General features: G+C 49.4%; 2 protein-coding genes across 2 annotated transcripts in view; one reads left to right on the forward strand and one right to left on the reverse strand.

Moving 5' to 3' along the window:
- Positions 1-21,669, forward strand: part of PALM3 (paralemmin 3) — a 127,275-nt gene that overhangs the window by 13,841 nt on the left and 91,765 nt on the right. The window contains exon 4 of the mRNA XM_072149724.1: positions 1,740-1,873. The gene's annotated coding sequence lies outside the window, so the exon portion shown is untranslated. The remainder of the gene's footprint in view (positions 1-1,739; positions 1,874-21,669) is intronic.
- Positions 1,186-20,111, reverse strand: MISP3 (MISP family member 3). Its single transcript, XM_072149720.1, has 6 exons — positions 19,974-20,111; positions 14,997-15,037; positions 7,988-9,990; positions 5,748-6,311; positions 4,484-4,557; positions 1,186-2,012 (listed from the first exon to the last, which is right to left on the reverse strand). Exons 3-6 carry the CDS (start codon positions 9,969-9,971, stop codon positions 1,923-1,925), a joined length of 2,712 nt encoding a protein of 903 aa, XP_072005821.1. The 5' UTR covers positions 9,972-9,990; positions 14,997-15,037; positions 19,974-20,111; the 3' UTR covers positions 1,186-1,922.

Below are 21,669 nucleotides of genomic sequence, written 5' to 3' on the forward strand. Positions count from 1 at the left end.
TCTGTTATTACATGACCCCTCATCCTATAATGTTCCTATATCTATCACTGACCTGTTATTACATGACCCCTCATCCTATAGCCGTCCTATATCTATCACTGATCTGTTATTACATGACCAGTCATCCTATAACTGTCCTATATATCTATCACTGATCTGTCATTACATGTCCCCTCATCCTATAACCGTCCTATATCTATCACTGATCTGTTATTACATGACCCCTCATCCTATAACCGTCCTATATCCATCACTGATCTGTTATTATATGTCCCCTCATCCTATAACCGTCCTATATCTATCACTGATCTGTTATTATATGACACCTCATCCTATAACGTTCCTATATCTATCACTGATCTGTTATTACATGACCCCTCATCCTATAACCGTCCTATATCTATCACTGATCTGTTATTACATGACCCCTCATCCTATAACCGCCCTATATCTATCACTGACCTGTTATTACATGTCCCCTCATCCTATAACCGTCCTATATATCTATCACTGATCTGTTATTATATGACACCTCATCCTATAACGTTCCTATATCTATCACTGATCTGTTATTACATATCCCCTCATCCTATAACTGTCCTATATCTATCACTGATCTGTTATTACATGACCCCTCATACTATAACCGCCCTATATCTATCACTGATCTGTTATTACATGACCCCCTCATCCTATAACGTTCCTATATCTATCACTGATCTGTTATTACATGACCCCTCATCCTATAACCGCCCTATATCTATCACTGATCTGTTATTACATGACCCCTCATCCTATAACCATCCTATATCTATCACTGATCTGTTATTACATGACCCCTCATCCTATAACCGCCCTATATCTATCACTGATCTGTTATTACATGACCCCTCATCCTATAACCGTCCTATATCCATCACTGATCTGTTATTACATATCCCCTCATCCTATAACCGTCCTATATCCATCACTGATCTGTTATTACATATCCCCTCATCCTATAACCGTCCTATATCTATCACTGATCTGTTATTACATGACCCCTCATCCTATAACCGCCCTATATCTATCACTGATCTGTTATTACATGACCCCTCATCCTATACGTGACCTGTATGTACCACTGGTATCTCATCTTATGATCCACAATCCTAGATTTATTATTACACTTTTTTTTTCATCCTGTAATTGTAATATATTTTATTATAAAAATTGAAGCATTTTGTTTTTCATTTCATTGAAATAAAACAAAGTTTTTGATTCTTTGCATCTCATATTTTTAGTAATTAAACCATATGGGAAGGTCATTCATGGTGGGTCCAAACTTTCCATGGATTAGGAATTTCTGGAAAATGTGTCCAGCTCTGGCCAAAGTAATGTTCAGCCTGCGAAAATGGCTTTTGCTTGTCTCGAAGAATCCATGACTTTGTGTCTTCTCCCCAGGATCCTTATCTTGTGGTTCCATAGGAAAGCGGGTACAAAGAGTGTCTCTTCCTCTTGAGGACCGGTCCTGTATTGATGTGAATGGACACTGTGTAATTCTGTGTTCCCCCTGTGGTGGCGCTGCAGGGAGACTTCCCATAACGATTACCAGCAGGGAGACACTCTATGATATCCATACAGGACCCTCTTATTGATGATTGATTGTACATTCCCCATTATTATCCATGTAACTATAACATATGCCGGACAGTGACATTTTTCTATAATTTATTACAAATAATTTTTTTTTTTTACAGGTTAGAAAAGCTTGATTGGCAGATTAGATACTGATCATGTGATGCGGAGGGCACAGTCAGTAAGATGAAGCCTTGAAATGGGCGGTGAGGAGGAGAAGGATGGCAGTCTGATATCCTGGGTGTAGAGGGGAGAGGTAAGGAATTCTCATCCATGTGTCACAAGTTCTATCACAAGTCCTCGCTTTATTCATCATCCTTGGGATTGGGGTTTCCCAATTCCCAGCTCTCGATGAGAGTGCTCCGCTGCCTCCGAATGTGTGGACTGTCCAAAGCCTGGGCACAGGGAGATAACATATAGTGAATAGGTCAGATTTACTATTACAATAGTCCATCATATATCTGTTCCACATTATACTAGTGACATAGCTGGGCCTTGCTGATTAAGATATTAGTGTTATACTCCACTAGACACCAGGGAAATTATTACAGCGTAACTGATAGGTTCTCCTAAAGCTGCAATAGCTGAAAACTAACATTTTTCCAATATACAATCATTACCTCATTGCAGTTGTTTCTTTGCTAATGATCTACTTTCATTCTGTCTCACAGGGCGAGGGGTTGGGGCTATGCAGTGTGATTACAGGAAGCAGCTCCGTCATGTCGGCTCTGTCCTGTTTACAGTCTGACCATCGTGTTCCCACACACAGGGCATCATTCCCCTGCAGTCTCTCAGTTTTAAAAAAATAATCTAGAGTGCACAGAATATCATGTATAAGCCTTCCCTGCGCATCACATGCATCTCTTTACAAAGCTTTAGTCGGGTCAGTAAAGAGAAGGGGGGGAGCATTAGCATAGTCTGATACTTCTATCTATTTCTGTGTGTGCTATGTCTTCTCCGTTCTCTGTGCTCCCCCTCTCCCACTATTCTGTGATCAGAGGAGAGTAATAGCATCTTATAAACAGCGCATCATCGCAGGTAGAGTGTATAGTAGTCATAAGGCTGTAATACATTATAGGTATATTTGTGTAACACTGCATAGATGTACATGTGTGAGTGTAATAATTTGTGTGTGTATAATGTAATGCATGTTAGTATGGATGTGGTTGAGGTCAGGGTCACATCTGTCTTGTACAGCAGTAACACTGAGATGATTCAGCCTGAAATTCTGTGTCCAGATTGGCTGGGCTGCTAGTAATAGTGCGTGAGAGGGGAGCTCAGAATTATGGGAAGCGAGGGAAGCTGCTCTGACCTTAGTTCTCTTAGCTGATGTCATAACCAGGTAATGCACACCCACTTCAAGAGAAGCTGGAGATAATTTTATAAGTAGGGCTGATACATACACCAGGATGGATCTCTAGCTAGGAAGAAGTCAATGGAATTGTTTTAAAAGGCTCTCTCCAGCTGTGCTAAAACTATTTTAGGCAAGGTAACTTGGAATTAGTCTTTAATACCCTTCTATACAACAGGGATACTATTTAGCAGCATAACACCCTTTAGTTTGTGTTTCTTTCATAGCTCAGTGTGGTGCCATTATCCAGAAAATCAACTTTTTTAAGTGAAATGTAAAATGGTTGTTTAAAGTCATGGAGGAGGAGAGTTTAACACTGAAGTCAAGGTCTGAATTCCTCCTCCTCTGTGGTTGGAATCATTCTTCTGACAGGAGATGAGGTCAATGATGTCTCTGGACGCAGGACCAACATTAACAGTGAATGGGACTTTCTGAGGCAGAGAGAGCTTGACTCCAGTGTTAAGATCTCCGCCCCCTTGACTTTATTTAACCAATTTACATCTCACTGCAAAGTAAATTTTCCGCATGATGCCAGCACACTGGGTCATGAAAGAAACATGATCTGGAAGGTGTGATAGCTGCTTGACAACATACCGGTAGTGGTTTATTAAGTCCATTTCTGCTGACAGGTTCCCTTTAATATTATCCCACTAGAAACCAGGGATATTATAATTAACTAACATGTTGTCATATGAATGCCCTATTAGACACTGGTGATATTATCAATGTACTAATAGACACTAGGGATATAATTAGTAATCCACCATTTACCAAGGTTCACTAAATCTTATAGTTTGTAACAGAGAGAATATTACCAACCTTCAGGACATAAAATAAACTACTAGACACTAGGGATATTGTAGATGCTGCATTTAGACCTCAGAGATGTCATTAATAACCCACTAGACACCAGAATTATTATTTATTACCCACAAGAGATAATAACCAACTACTAGACACAAGGAAATGAGGACCCACTAGACACCAGGGATATCAACAACCCTAGACACTAGATACAATAGATACAATACCCTAGACACAAGTTATTATACTGGACTAAATATGTTACAAAAAACCCCTCTAAACACCAGGAATGTCATTGTGAGGCTACATTCACACCACTGTATTGGGGGGGGGGGGGTGTGTGTATCTACGGCCTCAAGCTTGCGACCGCACGGAGCGATAGGGTACCACACAGGTGCGGACATACGTTCGTCTTAATGCAGCCTTAATGTACTATCCACCAGGGGTAGAGAATTACTACCCCTGATACTACCCCCAGAAATATGATTTTCTGACAACACACCATGGGCATTGCCTATTCTTATTGATGCAAGGATAGTTTTAACCAGTTCAGTACATGTCGGAGATATTACTCATGAAGCCACCAGGTATATGATTTCATGGCTGGATGACTCCAAATAGACAGATGCTCAGGTTGGAGAATGACTGCTGGGGCAGTAAAGACATCATTTATGGTCCGGACATACATACACAGCTCCCGGGCTGACTTACCTGTGGTTGTCCATTCATTTCCGCCTCTTTGTTCGGTGGCCAGTTAACCTCTAGCTTCCTCCAGCTTGGACGCTCTGAAATACACATGACAGGTTGTTGGACTGATTCCAACTAAACGTTCCACCTAATATTAGACTGCGTCCATCATTTGTAGCTGGAAATTATTGTAAATACAAAAAATGATGTAAAAGAACAATCTTCATGTGACCCAGATACAGTAATGTGTGACGTTTAGGCCACCAACAGCCCTTCATCAGAGATGGATTGCACATGGTCTAATATGGCATAGTATAGTAGCCCAGCGACCCAAAACTAAGCCCTACAAGTCATACTGGGGGGTGGGAGCGCTCTTCTCTGAACACAGGGGCAGACAATCCCAGTATATGATCTGTATAGCTATGGTCGGTATGTGTGAGGTATTGTTGATATAAGACATATGCATGCGCCCCTCCCTCCTACAGGTCATATAATAAAACCTCTGTGCTCTTTACTTAAAGGGGTGTTCCCATTTCAGCAAATAATTGTTATTGTTTGTATGATGAAAAGGTAAACCCCATGTTTACTTCTAGGGGACAGAAATCTGTCTATGGTCACACAGGTGCATGGCTCTGACTACTCTCTGTGATATAATGAGCCGTGCACCTGTGTGACCTCACATGACAAGGATATAACGAGCCGTGCACCTTTGTGACCATGGACAGATTTCTGTCCCCTAGAAGTAAACTTGGAAGCTTCCTATAGCAGGACAGCAAGCAGAGATCTAGAAACTGTAAGGAATTGATACAGAAAGTATATTGGGAAATTGAATAACTTTATATTATATAAACAATCACATTTATTTGCTGAAATGGGAACGCCCCTTTAAGTTAATATTTGAAGAAGGCCACTAGCGCGGGCTATATGGCATCATGACATAGACAGGATAGCGCAGATGATTATATAGTGAGAGACACTTGGTATGTGATATTACTAAGGATATGTTTTCACTATCCCTACGTATAGGAACATTAACGACAGGTGATCTAAGAGGTAATCCAAGTTATAATAAAGTTATCCTGATACCCCCATTCAGCAGTTGTTTTCCTTGTAAAATAGACAAGTTTATCTACAGCACCTCCACAGGAGAACTGAAGTATTGCATAGCTCCTATCTTATAAATGACAGTCCTGATCATAGGACCTTCCCTCAGTTTACTTGTCTATTGAGGTTTAGTAAACCAGTGAAAACCTTACAAACGAGAAGATTTCCATAGTTAAGTTCTCACCAGGTTGGTAGACGCTTTGTACATCAGGCGCGATCTCTTGTGCCTTCTGTGTGGTCTCCACAACCCCCCCATCGCTTCCATATATGTTACTTCTCTGCCGCTGCAGTTCCCGCTCTCTCTCCTTGACTTCCTCGATTTCTCTCTCCAGGAGGGAGCGTGGACTTGGTGAACGGAGCAGCTGGTAGGGGCTTCCAGGAGAAACGGGAGAGTCGACAGAGTTGGAAAGAGGAGATCCTGATGAGTTTGTACGATAGCTTTCAGCAGGGGTCGATCGTCGGGAATCAGCAGGGGCGGAGCGGCGGGGTTCAGCAGGGGCGGGGCCGCGGGGCTCAGCAGGGGCGGAGCCATAGTTATTCCCTGCAACAGACCTTCGGAGCAGAGTGCTGTGGTCTATGATTATGACATTGCTGCCATTAGCCTCGGCATATGAAGGACCCTTCTTGGTCTCTTTTGAAGGAGCCTCATGGTTAGTTGATACGGGGACATTTGATAGAAGAACTTCCTGGGTTATCGGTTGCTGTTGCGGCTCATTTTGTTTCTTCTTGATGGGAGCTTCAGCTGGCTCTGTAAGGAATACAAGAGATAATATGTTGAAGGTCACTTTATAGAGAATTGCTGGATGTTTTTTCTTAGCTTGGCCAAGGACAAGGAGACACCTGACTCATGTTGTGGATACATAGAGGTGTAGACCATTGATCAAGTGAATGTAGTCTGTGAAGCAGGGAGGGGCAGTCTACTGTATAGTAAATGGTGACTATAATAGATAGTAGATGTTATAAGCAGACAGTGTCCTGCTCCACTCCATCCAGCGTACTGTACTATGTCTGTACTGTCTGTAGAAAGGAACAAGGATGGAGTTGGAATGAAAGATTTCCAGGATGCACTAGAGGCACAAATGTATTAGGGTGACGGGGAGGCAGTGTCATCCACACTCCCTATAATGATGGCTCTGCAGCAGGATAATAATACCCCTATAATGCTGCACCCTCAGTTTTACAGTCCCAAAATTATATTCTTGGACAGTACAGGAGGTGACAGGCACAAAATACCTATTCTTTGTCTGGGCATCATCATTCTGATTGCCCATATTAAGTTCTCTAAATCAGTGCCCTCAATATTTGGCATCCTCTGCCAGGGTGTGCCACCTACTAAACCCTGTTGTCACCCCATACACCGCCTTCTATTCTTGATGCCGAACTAGGACGTTGATGCCCCTGTCATGACACTGGTTTTGGTTTGCAGAGAGGCACACCCTGATCCAAGAATCCTGACCATAATCCCTTCCGTAGCCACACGTCTAGCACTCTTATTTTATGGTATAGAAGGAGAATTACATTCATGCCAGGGAAAGAGTGCAGCAGCAGAATAGTGAGTGCAGCTCTGGGTTATAATACAGGATGTAACTCGGTATCATCATGAGATCAATGAATGTAAAGTTGAAAAGTGAAAGTAAACCTACATTACATGTGTGAATTGATTTCTCTCATCTATTTCTTATCTATATGAGCCTTTTATAATGCATTTATATAGAATGTTTAACTATTGATAAATGAGAAGATAATGGGGCACATTTACTTACCCGTCCCGTTGACGCGACCGATCCGGAATGTCTGACGAGGATTTGGAGCTGCAGCGATTCACTAAGATCGTGCATCCATTTCCTGCATGTGTCGCTTCCCCGCTCAGGTCCACCGGAGTTCACCATCTTCTTCCCGGTGTGTGTAAGTGCTTGGCTTGCGACACAATTTGAATGTTAAATTCCAATTTGTGTTGCATGAAAGCCAGCGCCGATGCGCCACAATCCGATCACGTGCTCCAAAAACCCGGGGCAATTCAGCGCAAATCAAAAGTAGTCGGGAAACCCGACGGAAATGCATCCAACGGACCCTTAGTAAATGTGCCCCATTGTCACTTTTTATTTGTAACAGATATTTATACAGAGCAAAACTTATCTGACCATGTAGCGGGTGTCAGTGGCAGGAGTTGGGTGATTTGGGTATCATGGATGGGGTGGGCTGTATGCTTCAAATAACAGGTTAGGACAGGAAAAACAAGTCCCTGTTGAGGATGTCATTCTGTTGGAAAGCAGTGCTCCATTCATAGCGGCTGAGGGAGTGACCAGGGATTTTGGATGTGTGGATGGGGCAGGTGGTGCATGTAGATGGACCCTTAGTGGATCCTCCTTCTTACACTTGGCACAGTGTGTGCCCATCTGCTTATACATTAACAGGATTTCTTACCTGTTTTCATGCTCTCGAAGATCATTTTCTTCTCCTGCAGCTCCTGCTGAGGCCCGCGGTCATAGGTGCCCATCACTTTGCCCAGCTCCACCAGGTCCTGCTCCCTTTGTGTCTCTAGTTGGATCTCCCTCTGCATCTGTGCCCCCGCCAGCTGCCGTTCTTTGCCGGGGGCCGTCACCGGCTGCAGTGATATCGTCTTTCTCCGCACCTCCACCAACTCCGGCTCTCCAATGGGGGAGCTGATGCCCCTCTCTTGCCGGAGAGTCATCTCTCTTTCCATGGCCAGGCGGATCTCGCGCTCTATGGGGGTCTCGTTGGTCGGCGTTTGCTCATCCTCTATGATTTCCCTTTCCTTCATGTCAGGTGTCTTGTCAGAGGGCTGGATGGGGGTGACTGACCCTTGCTGTGTGTCTCCCTGCTCCGATGTGACTGTTCTTACCTCACTGCCAGTGCAAATAAGAGGCGGCCACTCCTTCTCCCGGCATGCTACAGGCTGGTCTGGCTCTAGTGTCCCCTCCCTGTCCAGATCAGGTGTCACTTCCCTGTCTGCTTCCTCTCCGGAGGCTACAAGCCCTCCACCTGCTTCCAGGTCACTTCTTCCACCCTCCTGTGCCTGGCTGCCTGCACCTGTCTCTTCATGCTCAGATGTAGCCATCTCCCCGTCTCCTGACACGTGTGTGTTGTCACTAGACACCTGTGTGTCAGGATCCACCTGTGCACCTGCTTGCTGTTCACCTGTCATTGTTTCCTCTCCCGTCACTTGTCTGGTGGAATGTTCTTCTTCCTGTATAATGACTGTAATGGCATCTCCCTGGGCAGCTGTAGAGGCCCCCTCGCCCGTCGCCTCAGTCACTATAGAGTGCACCAGCGTGTCCAACCACTTCTCACCTGCTGCTGACACCTGTGGCTCTGGATTGTGGTGCACACCTGAGTCAGGCACCTGTGCGGCACTGTCCCCACCTGTACTCTGAGGAGCACTAGCCTGTGTCTCCTTCTTATCATCTGTCAATTTTGGTGCAGTCTCCTCACCCACCACCTGTAGTCCTGTATCCTCGCCCGCCAGTGGTTCAGCAGTCCCCTCACCCGCTACATGTAGCACCGTCTCTTCAACCGCCACTTGTGGTACAGTCTTCTCACCCGTCCCCTGTGGTTTTGTCTCTTCACTCCATGGCACAGACCCCTCACCCACCACCTGTAACACCGTCTCTTCACCCGTCCCCTGTGGCACAGTCTCATCAACCACTTGTTGTTTTGTCTCTTCACCCACACTCCATGGCACAGACCCCTCACCCACCACCTGTAACACCGTCTCCTCACTCGCCCCCTGTGGCACAGTCTCCTCACCCACCACCTGTGGTCCGGTCTCCTCACCCACCGCCTGTGGTGCAGTCTCCTCACCCACCACCTGTGGTGCAGTCTCTTCACTCGCCCCCTGTGGTGCAGTTTCCTCACCCACCACCTGTGGCACCATCTCCTCACCTGCCACCCGTGGTTCTGTGTCTTCACCCGTCTCCTCACTCATGACCTTTGGCCCTGTCTCCTCTGGTCCTGGCTTCTCACCCATAACCTGTGACCCCTGGTCTGCTCCTTGCTCCCCTGATGGGCTGTTTTCGTCTATAGACACCAATACTCCTACATGTCCCTCCTCTTTATTCTCTGGAACTTGTCTCATAGTCTCGTGGTGAGATGATTCTCCATCAGTCCCCTCTTCTCCTGTAGTCTTCTCCTTCCTCTCCTCCATTGCAGCTCCTTCTTCCCCTCCATGTTGCCCTCCTGTATCTGCCCCGTGCCCCTCATTCTCTGGTGCCCCCTCTGCCTGCTCTTCAGGTAAAGCTGTGGTTAGATGTGTCTGTGGCGCCACCTTGTGGCTGGAGTCAGCAGTGCAGCAGCTGGGCTGCTGTCTGTCACCTGTAGGCTCTGGGCTGCTGCTGGAGGGACATGACTGGTTATCCGCAGCGCCCTGTAGTATCTGCTCCGACGCCATTAGATGCTGCGCTGGATACCTGGCATAATAAAAGGAGACTGTCATGATTATCAATGGTCTCTATGCATCCCTATAGTCTGCTAGTAATTCTGCATTATCCCCATGCTTTACACTGCATGGTGTAGGACAGTCACCCCTAGCAGTGATAGGAAGACACACTGCCCCCTGCTGGTGTGATAATGTGGGAGCCATGGTATAGGACACTCACCCCTAGTAGTGATAGGAGGACACACTGCCCCCTGCTGGTGTGATGATGTGGGGGCCATGGTATAGGACAGTCACCCCTAGTAGTGATAGGAGGACACACTGCCCCTGCTGGTGTGATGATGTGGGGGCCATGGTATAGGACAGTCACCCCTAGCAGTGATAGGAAGACACACTGCCCCCTGCTGGTGTGATGATGTGGGGGCCATGGTATAGGACAGTCACCCCTAGCAGTGATAGGAGGACACACTGCCCCCTGCTGGTGTGATGATGTGGGGGCCATGGTATAGGACAGTCACCCCTAGCAGTGATAGGAGGACACACTGCCCCCTGCTGGTGTGATGATGTGGGGGCCATGGTATAGGACAGTCACCCCTAGCAGTGATAGGAGGACACACTGCCCCCTGCTGATGTGATGATGTGGGGGCCATGGTATAGGAAAGTCACCCCTAGCAGTGATAGGAGGACACACTGCCCCCTGCTGGTGTGATGATGTGGGGGCCATGGTATAGGACAGTCACCCCTAGCAGTAACAGGAGGACATAATGCCCCCTGCTGGTGTGATGATGTGGGGGCCATGGTCTAGGACAGTTACCCCTAGTAGTGATAGGAGGACACACTGCCCCTGCTGGTGTCATGATGTAGGGGCCATGGTATAGGACAGTCACCCCTAATAGTGATAGGAGGACACACTGCCCCCTGCTGGTGTGATGATGTGGGGAGCCATGGTATAGGACAGTCAACCCTAGTAGTGATAGGAGGACACACTGCCCCCTGTTGGTGTGATGATGTGGGGGCCATGGTATAGGACAGTCACCCCTAGCAGTAATAGGAGGACACATTGCCCCCTGCTGGTGTGACGATGTGGGGAGCCATGGTATAGGACAGTCACCCCTAGTTGTGATAGGAGGACACACTGCCCCCTGCTGGTGGGATGATGTGGGGGCCATGGTATAGGACAGTCACCCTCTACAAGTGATAGAAGGACACACTGCCCCCTGCTGGTATAATGATGTGGGTGGCCATGGAATAGGACAGTCACCCCTAGCAGTGATACTAGGACACCCTGCCCCCTGCTGCTGTGATGATGTGTAGAGTCATAGCAGAGGACAGTCAGTTACCATTAGTAGAGATAGGAGGAGACACTGCCCCCTGCTGGTGTGATGATGTGGGGGCCATGCTATAGGACAGCCAGTCTTCCATATGAGTCATAGGAGGGTACACTGCCCCCTGCAGGTATGATGATGTGGAGGGCCATGGCATAGGACAGTCATCCCTAGAAGTGATAGGGGGACACACTGCCTCCTGCTGGTGAGATGATGTGGGGTACATGGCACAGGACAATCGATCACCCCTAGTAGTGATAGGAGGACACATGGCCCCTTGCTGGTATGATGATGTGGGTGGCCATGGCACAGGACAGTCACCCCTAGAAGTGATAGAAGGACACACTGCCCCCTGCTGGTGTGACGAAGTGGAGTCATAGCATAGGACAGTCAGTCACCCCTAGTAGTGATAGGAGGACACACTTCCCCCTGCTGGTGTGATGATGTGGGGGCCATGGTATAGGACAGTCACCCGTAGTAGTGATAGGAAGACACACTGCCCCCTGCTGGTGTGACGAAGTGGAGTCATAGCATAGGACAGTCAGTCACCATTAGTAGAGATAGGGGGACACACTTCCCCCTGCTGGTGTGATGATGTGGGGTTCATGGCACAGGACAGTAGATCACCCCTAGAAGTGATAAGGGGACACACTGCCCCCTGCTGGTTTGATGATGTGGGGATCATGGCATAGGACACTCAGTCATCCCTAGGAGTGATAGGAGGACGCACTGCCCCCTGCTGGTGTGATGATGTACAGGCTATGACACAGGACAGTCACCCCTAGGATTGATAGGAGGACACACTACCCCCTGCTGGTGTGATGATGTGGGGGCCATGGTATAGGACAGTCACCCCTAGTATTGATAGGAGGACACACTGCCCCCTGCTGGTGTGATGATGTGGGGGCCATGGTATATGACAGTCACCCCTAGTATTGATAGGAGGACACACTGCCCCCTGCTGGTGTGATGATGTGTAGGCCATGGCACAGGACAGTCAGTCATCCTTAGCAGTGATAGGAGGACACACTGCCCCCTGCTGGTGTGATGATGTGGGGGCCATGGTATAGGACAGTCACCCCTAGTATTGATAGGAGGACACACTGCCCCCTGCTGGTGTGATGATGTGTAGGCCATGGCACAGGACAGTCAGTCATCCTTAGCAGTGATAGGAGGACACACTGCCCCCTGCTGGTGTGATGATGTGGGGGCCATGGTATAGGACAGTCACCCCTAGTATTGATAGGAGGACACACTGCCCCCTGCTGGTGTGATGATGTGTAGGCCATGGCACAGGACAGTCAGTCATCCTTAGCAGTGATAGGAGGACACACTGCCCCCTGCTGGTGTGATGATGTGGGGGCCATGGTATAGGACAGTCACCCCTAGTAGTGATAGGAGGACACACTGCCCCTGCTGGTGTGATGATGTGGGGGCCATGGTATAGGACAGTCACCGCTAGTAGTGATAGGAGGACACACTGCCCCCTGCTGGTGTGATGATGTGGGGGCCATGGTATAGGACAATCACCCCTAGCAGTGATAGGAGGACACACTGCCCCCTGCTGGTGTGATGATGTGGGGGCCATGGTATAGGACAGTCACCCCTAGTAGTGATAGGAGGACGCACTGCCCCCTGCTGGTGTGATGATGTGGGGGCCATGGTATATGACAGTCACCCCTAGTAGTGATAGGAGGACACACTGCCCCCTGCTGGTGTGATGATGTGGGGGCCATGGCATAGGACATCCAGTAAGAGGTAAATGTGTGGCAGGATACAATACAAAACCTGTATCCTCCATGTGCAGCTGTTTCTCATCTTGTATACAGGTTAGAAGCGCTTGCTGTGTCCTTCTCTGTATATTGTGATCCCTTCCATATATCGTCAGTACGGTCACACACTTGATGCCAGTAACTCTTTCCTGGCGCGGTGTGACGTTTGGGTTGTACCGCCGCTCACATACATTTGGTGTATCTCACTCCTGGGCTCCCCCTGCTGTCCCGTGTTATAAATGTAAGTGACATATAGGACAATGACCCCTCAATCAATAGGTGATCGCTGGAGGTTTACATACATGAAGGTGACTGCAAACTATTAACTCTTCTGCATCTAGAGACATCCACAATATTTTTACAACCGTTATATGATGGTGTAATGATGTGGGGTAAATGGCATAGGACGGTCACCCCCTACAAGTGATAGGAGGACACACTGCCCCATGCTGGTGTGATGATGTGGGGTACATGGCATAGGACGGTCACCCCCTACAAGTGATAGGAGGACACACTGCCCCCTGCTGATGTGATGATGTGGGGGGCCATGGTATAGGACAGTCACCCCTAGCAGTGATAGGAGGACACACTGCCCCCTGCTAGTGTGATGATGTGGGGGCCATGGTCTAGGACAGTCACCCCTAGTAGTGATAGGAGGACACACTGCCCCCTGCTGGTGTGATGATGTGGGGGCCATGGTCTAGGACAGTCACCCCTAGCAGTGATAGGAGGACACACTGCCCCCTGCTGGTGTGATGATCATTGGAGCCATGGTATAGGACAGTCACCCCTAGTAGTGATAGGAGGACACACTGCCCTCTGCTGGTGTGATGATGTAGGGGCCATGGTATAGGACAGTCACCCCTAGTAGTGATAGGAGGACACACTGCCCCCTGCTGGTGTGATGATGTGGGGGCCATGGTATAGGACAGTCACCCCTAGTAGTGATAGGAGGACACACTGCCCCCTGCTGGTGTGATGATGTGGGGGACCATGGCATAGGACAGTCACCCCTAGTGATAGGATCCATTCCAGTTTATTAGCATAATTTTAAATGTTGACTTTAGAAGGAAGGAGGCCAAGGATCACAAATATAAGAAGATACCACAGTCCCGTTGTCTGGATCTATGAGTAATGTCCCTGGTTTATCAGGATGGATTTTCGTGGTAGATTTCCTTTAAGCCATGCAGTCTACTGAGCCATGTATCTCATCTGGTTATACAGCCTTCTGAACAGTGTCTCTAATCATACAATGGGGCTCATTTACTTACCCGGTCCAGTCGCGATCCCGCGGCCCGTTCTCCGACGAGGATTCGGGTTCTGCCGGGATTCACTAAGGTCGTGTGCCCGATATCCAGTAGGTGTCGCTGTTGCGCCGAGGTCCGCCGGAGTTCACCACCTTCTTCCCGGTGCATGTAAGTGCTTGATCTTGCGCCACTTTTCGTTTTTTAAATTCCGCAGTTTTTCCGAATCCGTCCGGTTGTCTGACGGCCACGCCCTCGATTTCTGTCGCGTGAAAGACGGCGCCAAAATCTGATCGCGTGCGCCAAAATCCCAGCAGAATTCGGCACAAAATGGAAAAATTGCTGAAAAAGTGCGGCCACCGAGCCCTTAGTAAATGAGCCCCATTGTGTGATACAGTCTGCTGAGCTGTGTATCTAATCCTATCATGTGTGATACAGTCTGCTGAGCTGTGTATCTAATCCTATCATGTGTGATACAGTCTGATGAGCTGTGTATCTAATCCTATCATTGTGTAATACAGCCTTCTTAGCTGTGTATCTAATCCTATCATTGTGTGATACAGCCTTCTTAGCTGTGTATCTAATCCTATCATGTGTGATACAGTCTGATGAGCTGTGTATCTAATCCTATCCTGTGTGATACAGTCTGCTGAGCTGTGTATCTAATCCTACCATGCGGGTGGTGATGAGGACTCTCACCTGGTATCAGGAATCTTGGATTTGCAGGAAGTCTTTGTTTTCTGTCAAACAAGATGCAGGAGATATTTCTTACAATGACAGCAGAGCTAGAGGACAGAGAGGCTGCGGGTAAGTGACAGCCACCGAAAGGGCGAGAGTGCAAGTACTTATTAACCAGGAGAGACCACATCCACCGGGCTGTGAACCTGCTCTGGGGTCATACTACTACACGGGGTGTGGGACTACAAATCCCAGAGCAAGGACTGTGTACACCCAGGGTGGCATCTATGGGCTATAGGTGTAACTATAATGTATGGTCTATAGTACTGGTCTCTTCTTATGACCCCTAGGTCTCCTGGGCTCGGGGTGGCACCAAGGGTCATGTCTGGGGTCATCTGGGTCAGCAGAAGTATCTGTGACTGAGGCAGGAAGCCTGGGAGGAGAGGTGGATGCTGGATATTGGGGGTCATGTATGATACACGGACAGAAGACACTCATTATCACACACCATAATTATCACAAGTAATAACAAAACATGTGTACACGGAAAACACCCCACACCCCTCCAGCTCCCTCGCTCCGACATTCACCAACCTATTACTTATTTATGGAGTGACCAAAGCAGCCAATGACATAATATACAAGCACCAAGTAGTACAACCACAACGGCGCTACCTATAGATACTGCCCCCCGAGTGATTGTAATGATCCTGCACCTTACATATATCCACTATCCACTGGTACCCCATGTACATCCAGCCCCCTGGTACTGCACCCCATGTACATCCAGCCCCCTGGTACTGCACCCCATGTACATCCAGCCCCCTGGTACTGCACCCCATGTACATCCAGCCCCCTGGTACTGCACCCCATGTACATCCAGCCCCCTGGTACTGCACCCCATGTACATCCAGCCCCCTGGTACTGCACCCCATGTACATCCAGCCCCCTGGTACTGCACCCCATGTACATCCAGCCCCCTGGTACTGCACCCCATGTACACCCAGCCCCCTGGTACTGCACCCCATGTACACCCAGCCCCCTGGTACTGCACCCCATGTACATCCAGCCCCCTGGTACTGCACCCCATGTACATCCAGCCCCCTGGTACTGCACCCCATGTACATCCAGCCCCCTGGTACTGCACCCCATGTACATCCAGCCCCCTGGTACTGCACCCCATGTACATCCAGAGCCCTAGTACTGTACACCATGTACATCCAGCCCCCTGGTACTGCACCCCATGTACATCCAGCCCCCTGGTACTGCACCCCATGTACATCCAGCCCCCTGGTACTGCACCCCATGTACATCCAGCCCCCTGGTACTGCACCCCATGTACATCCAGCCCCCTGGTACTGCACCCCATGTACATCCAGCCCCCTGGTACTGCACCCCATGTACATCCAGCCCCCTGGTACTGCACCCCATGTACATCCAGCCCCCTGGTACTGCACCCCATGTACATCCAGCCCCCTGGTACTGCACCCCATATACATCCAGCCCCTTGGTACTGCACCCCATATACATCCAGACCTCTGGTACTGCACCCCATATACATCCAGCCCCCTGGTACTGCACCACATGTACATCCAGCCCCCTGGTACTGCACCCAATATACATCCAGACCTCTGGTACTGCACCCCATATACATCCAGCCCCCTAGTACTGCACCCCATATACATCCAGCCCCCTAGTACTGCACACCATGTACATCCAGCCCCTAGTACTGCACCCCATGTACATCCAGCCCCTAGTACTGCACCCCATGTACATCCAGCCCCCTAGTACTGCACCCCATGTACATTCAGCCCCCTGGTACTGCACCCCATGTACATTCAGCCCCCTGGTACTGCACCCAGTATACATCCAGACCTCTGGTACTGCACCCAATATACATCCAGACCTCTGGTACTGCACCCCATATACATCCAGCCCCCTGGTACTGCACAGCATATACATCCAGCCCCCTAGTACTGCACCTCATGTACATCCAGCCCCATGGTACAGCGCCCCATATACATCCAGCCCCCTGGTACTGCACCCCATACACATCCAGCCTCCTGGTATTGCACCCCATATACATTCACCCCCCTAGTACTGTACACCATGTACATCCAGCCCCCTAGTACTGCACCCCATATACATCCAACCCCCTGGTACTGCACCCCATGTACATCCAGCCCCCTAGTACTGCACCCCATGTACATCCAGCCCCCTGGTTTTGCACCCCATGTACATTCACCCCCCTAGTACTGCACCCCATGTACATTCAGCCCCCTGGTACTGCACCCCATGTGCATCCAGCCCCCTAGCACTGCACCCCATCTACATCCAGCCCCCTGGTACTGCACCCAATATACATCCAGCCCCCTAGTACTGCACCCCATCTACATCCAGCCCCCTAGTACTGCACCCCATATACATCCAACCCACTGGCACCCACCCAATATACATCCAGCCCCCTAGTACTGCACCCCATTTACATCCACCCCCCTGGTACTGCACCCAATATACATCCAGACCTCTGGTACTGCACCCCATATACATCCAGCACCCTAGTACTGGATGTATATGGGGTATTGCACCCAATATCCATCCTGCCCCCTGGAACAGCACCCAATGTTCATCCAGCCCTCTTGTACTGCATCCCATATACATCCAGCCCCCTGGTACTACACCCCATATATATCCAACCCCCTGGTACTGCACCCCATGTACATCCAGCCCTGTTGTGCTGCACCTCATATAAATCCAGCCTCCTGTACTGCACTCCATATACATCCAGCCCCCTGGTACTGCACCCCATATACACCCAGACTGTGGTATTGAACCCCATGTACATCCAGCCCCCTAGTACTGCACCCCATATACATCCAGCCCCCTAGTACTGCACACCATGTACATCCAGCCCCCTAGTACTGCACCCCATGTACATCCAGCCCCCTGGTACTGCACCCCATGTTCATTCAGCCCCCTGGTACTGCACCCCATATACATCCAGCCCCCTGGTACTGCACCCAGTATACATCCAGACCTCTGGTACTGCACCCAATATACATCCAGACCTCTGGTACTGCACCCCATATACATCCAGCCCCCTGGTACTGCACACCATATACATCCAGCCCCCTAGTACTGCACCTCATGTACATCCAGCCCCATGGTACAGCGCCCCATATACATCCAGCCCCCTGGTACTGCACCCCATGTACATCCAGCCCCCTAGTACTGCACCCCATACACATCCAGCCCCCTGGTATTGCACCCCATATACATTCACCCCCCCTAGTACTGTACACCATGTACATCCAGCCCCCTAGTACTGCACCCCATATACATCCAACCCCCTGGTACTGCACCCCATGTACATCCAGCCCCCTAGTACTGCACCCCATATACATCCAGCCCCCTGGTATTGCACCCCATGTACATTCACCCCCCTAGTACTGCACCCCATATACATCCAGCCCCCTGGTATTGCACCCCATGTACATTCACCCCCCTAGTACTGCACCCCATGTACATTCAGCCCCCTGGTACTGCACCCCATGTGCATCCAGCCCCCTAGCACTGCACCCCATCTACATCCAGCCCCCTGGTACTGCACCCAATATACATCCAGCCCCCTAGTACTGCACCCCATCTACATCCAGCCCCCTAGTACTGCACCCCATATACATCCAACCCACTGGCACCCACCCAATATACATCCAGGCCCCTAGTACTGCACCCCATTTACATCCACCCCCCTGGTACTGCACCCAATATACATCCAGACCTCTGGTACTGCACCCCATATACATCCAGCACCCTAGTACTGGATGTATATGGGGTATTGCACCCAATATCCATCCTGCCCCCTGGAACAGCACCCAGTGTTCATCCAGCCCTCTTGTACTGCATTCCATATACATCCAGCCCCCTGGTACTACACCCCATATATATTTAACCCCCTGGTACTGCACCCCATGTACATCCAGCCCTGTTGTACTGCACCTCATATAAATCCAGCCTCCTGTACTGCACCCCATATACATCCAGCCCCCTGGTACTGCACCCCATATACATCCAGCCCCCTGGTACTGCACCCCATATACACCCAGACTGTGGTATTGAACCCCATGTACATCCAGCCCCCTAGTACTGCACCCCATGTACATCCAGCCCCCTGGTACTGCACCCCATATACATCCAGTCCCCTGGTATTGAACCCCATGTACATCCAGCCCCCTGGTACTGCACCCCATATGCATCCAGCCCCCTGGCACTGCAACCCATATAAATCCAGCTCCCTAGTATTGAACCCCATGTACATCCAGACCGCTGGTACTGCACCTCATCTACATCCAGCCCCCTGGTACTGCACCTCATCTACATCCAGCCCCCTGGTACAAAACCCTTTACTGCATCCATTACTGCAGGTAGCCAGGACCATGTTACTGCACTTCACATGGCCAGCACCCTTTCACTCCTGCACCCTTCAACTCATGTTACACCCTGTTCCTGCGGCATGGAATTACCCAGTACATTGCCTCTTTTCACCATAATCTCCCAGCACCAGGTTACTCAGTACTGCACCCCAGGTTACTCTAGTACCACTTTATCATAAACTATAAGCAGGCTGACCCCTCAGTCTTGTAGCCAGCACCCTGTGATCACAACACACAGCCATCTCCCTGCAGATCCAACAACCTGTCACCTAAACTATGTTCTTGCTCCACTCAACTCAGTGTCCAACACACTCATTATTATATAAGTGCACCCCACACATCCAAAACCCTGTCACTGCACCCTACAACCTCCTCATACACTCAGCACCCTGTCACCAAACCTCTTACACACCAAGCACCCTGTCACATCACTCTTCAGATACCCATCACCATTGCAGCCCTCATAGTCTGCCAGTCTCAGTGCCTCCACACTTGGCACCCTGTTGGTTCCCTCACACACCCCAGCACCCTGCCTACGATAGTGAGAATGTCTGTGGGCGCTCACCTCTCTCTCCCAGCAGCACCCGTCTCTCTCCCTCTTTCACCTTGAGTGTGTCCTGTGTTACGCAGCGGCACAATGAGCTGATTGTGTCATTTGGTGACTGGTTGTGACTGCCTAGTACTGAGGACACAGAAGGACACACTTGAGGTATGAGCTCTCCCAAATCACTTACCTGTCCCTTATATACCTGGATATCACCTGCCTGCATATCCTGGTAGAGTGGAATTAGGGGAATACCCTTACCACGTTGAGCAGCATTCATGTACTTACCGGCAGGGTTCGTCCCTGGGGTTACGGGGTGATGGTGCACAGAACTGTCATGGTGCCAGACATTGGACCATGTGCTGTTCAGTGGCCAATGTAAATTCGCTCCAGGATTAGTGGTGGTCTCAGCTTCATGACCCCCATCTACCTGATTCCTAAGCCCTAATTCTTTTGTCAAACCCACACGCACAAAGAAGTGAACCTGGTTTCTATGTGGGTGGCCATGAGGACATGAACTTGGCTCCGTGGCCCCTGTACTCTGTACACAGTACCCTATACATAAGGATGTTGGGGCACAGTCAAATGATTAATACATCACACCACAAAAATGTCTGTTCCCGGAAGCTCCTGCAGCAGGTGAGACAAGTAGCAGATTTTCTGTGGAAAGGAAAGCTGGCGAATATACAGATAGCAATGCAGGTGGAAACAAAGGGAGTGTCCGAGACCATGGAAAACTGGAGAAGGAGCTAGTCAACGAACTAGAGGAGTGGTCTGATTATTAGGAGAAATTGGATGGACAATGAGAGAAAAGGAAATAGATCTGGCACATGGAAGAGGTCTGGTATACAGGAGAACTGGTGAAGGAGAGGTCTGGTATACAGGAGAACTGGTGAAGGAGAGGTCTGGTATACAGGAGAACTGGTGAGGGAGAGGTCTGGTATATAGGAGAACTGGTGAAGGAGAGGTCTGGTATACAGGAGAACTGGTGAAGGAGAGGTCTGGTATATAGGAGAACTGGTGAACGAGAGGTCTGGTATACAGGAGAACTGGTGAAGGAGAGGTCTGGTATACAGGAGAACTGGTGAAGGAGAGGTCTGGTATACAGGAGAACTGGTGAGGGAGAGGTCTGGTATATAGGAGAACTGGTGAAGGAGAGGTCTGGTATACAGGAGAACTGGTGAAGGAGAGGTCTGGTATATAGGAGAACTGGTGAACGAGAGGTCTGGTATACAGGAGAACTGGTGAAGGAGAGGTCTGGTATATAGGAGAACTGGTGAAGGAGAGGTCTGGTATATAGGAGAACTGGTGAAGGAGAGGTCTGGTATATAGGGGAACTGGTGAAGGAGAGGTCTGGTATATAGGGGAACTGGTGAAGGAGAGGTCTGGTATACGGGAGAACTGGTGAAGGAGAGGTCTGGTATACAGGAGAACTGGTGAAGGAGAGGTCTGGTATACGGGAGAACTGGTGAAGGAGAGGTCTGGTATACGGGAGAACTGGTGAAGGAGAGGTCTGGTATACAGGAGAACTGGTGAAGGAGAGGTCTGGTATACAGGAGAACTGGTGAAGGAGAGGTCTGGTATATAGGAGAACTGGTGAAGGAGAGGTCTGGTATATAGGAGAACTGGTGAAGGAGAGGTCTGGTATATAGGAGAACTGGTGAGGGAGAGGTCTGGTATATAGGAGAACTGGTGAAGGAGAGGTCTGGTATATGGG

This window comes from Engystomops pustulosus, chromosome 4 (assembly GCF_040894005.1).
Source record: "Engystomops pustulosus chromosome 4, aEngPut4.maternal, whole genome shotgun sequence".
Classification (NCBI taxonomy): Eukaryota; Metazoa; Chordata; class Amphibia; order Anura; family Leptodactylidae; genus Engystomops; species Engystomops pustulosus.

Excerpts from the sequence above, each read along its gene's own strand:
- MISP3 (XM_072149720.1), bottom strand. The coding sequence starts at position 9,971 with ATGGCGTCGGAGCAGATACTACAGGGCGCTGCGGATAACCAGTCATGT. Across the intron at positions 6,312-7,987 it reads CTTCGAGAGCATGAAAACAG|AGCCAGCTGAAGCTCCCATC; the intron begins GTAAGAAATCCT and ends TATTCCTTACAG. Across the intron at positions 2,013-4,483 it reads AAATGAATGGACAACCACAG|GCTTTGGACAGTCCACACAT; the intron begins GTAAGTCAGCCC and ends CCCTGTGCCCAG.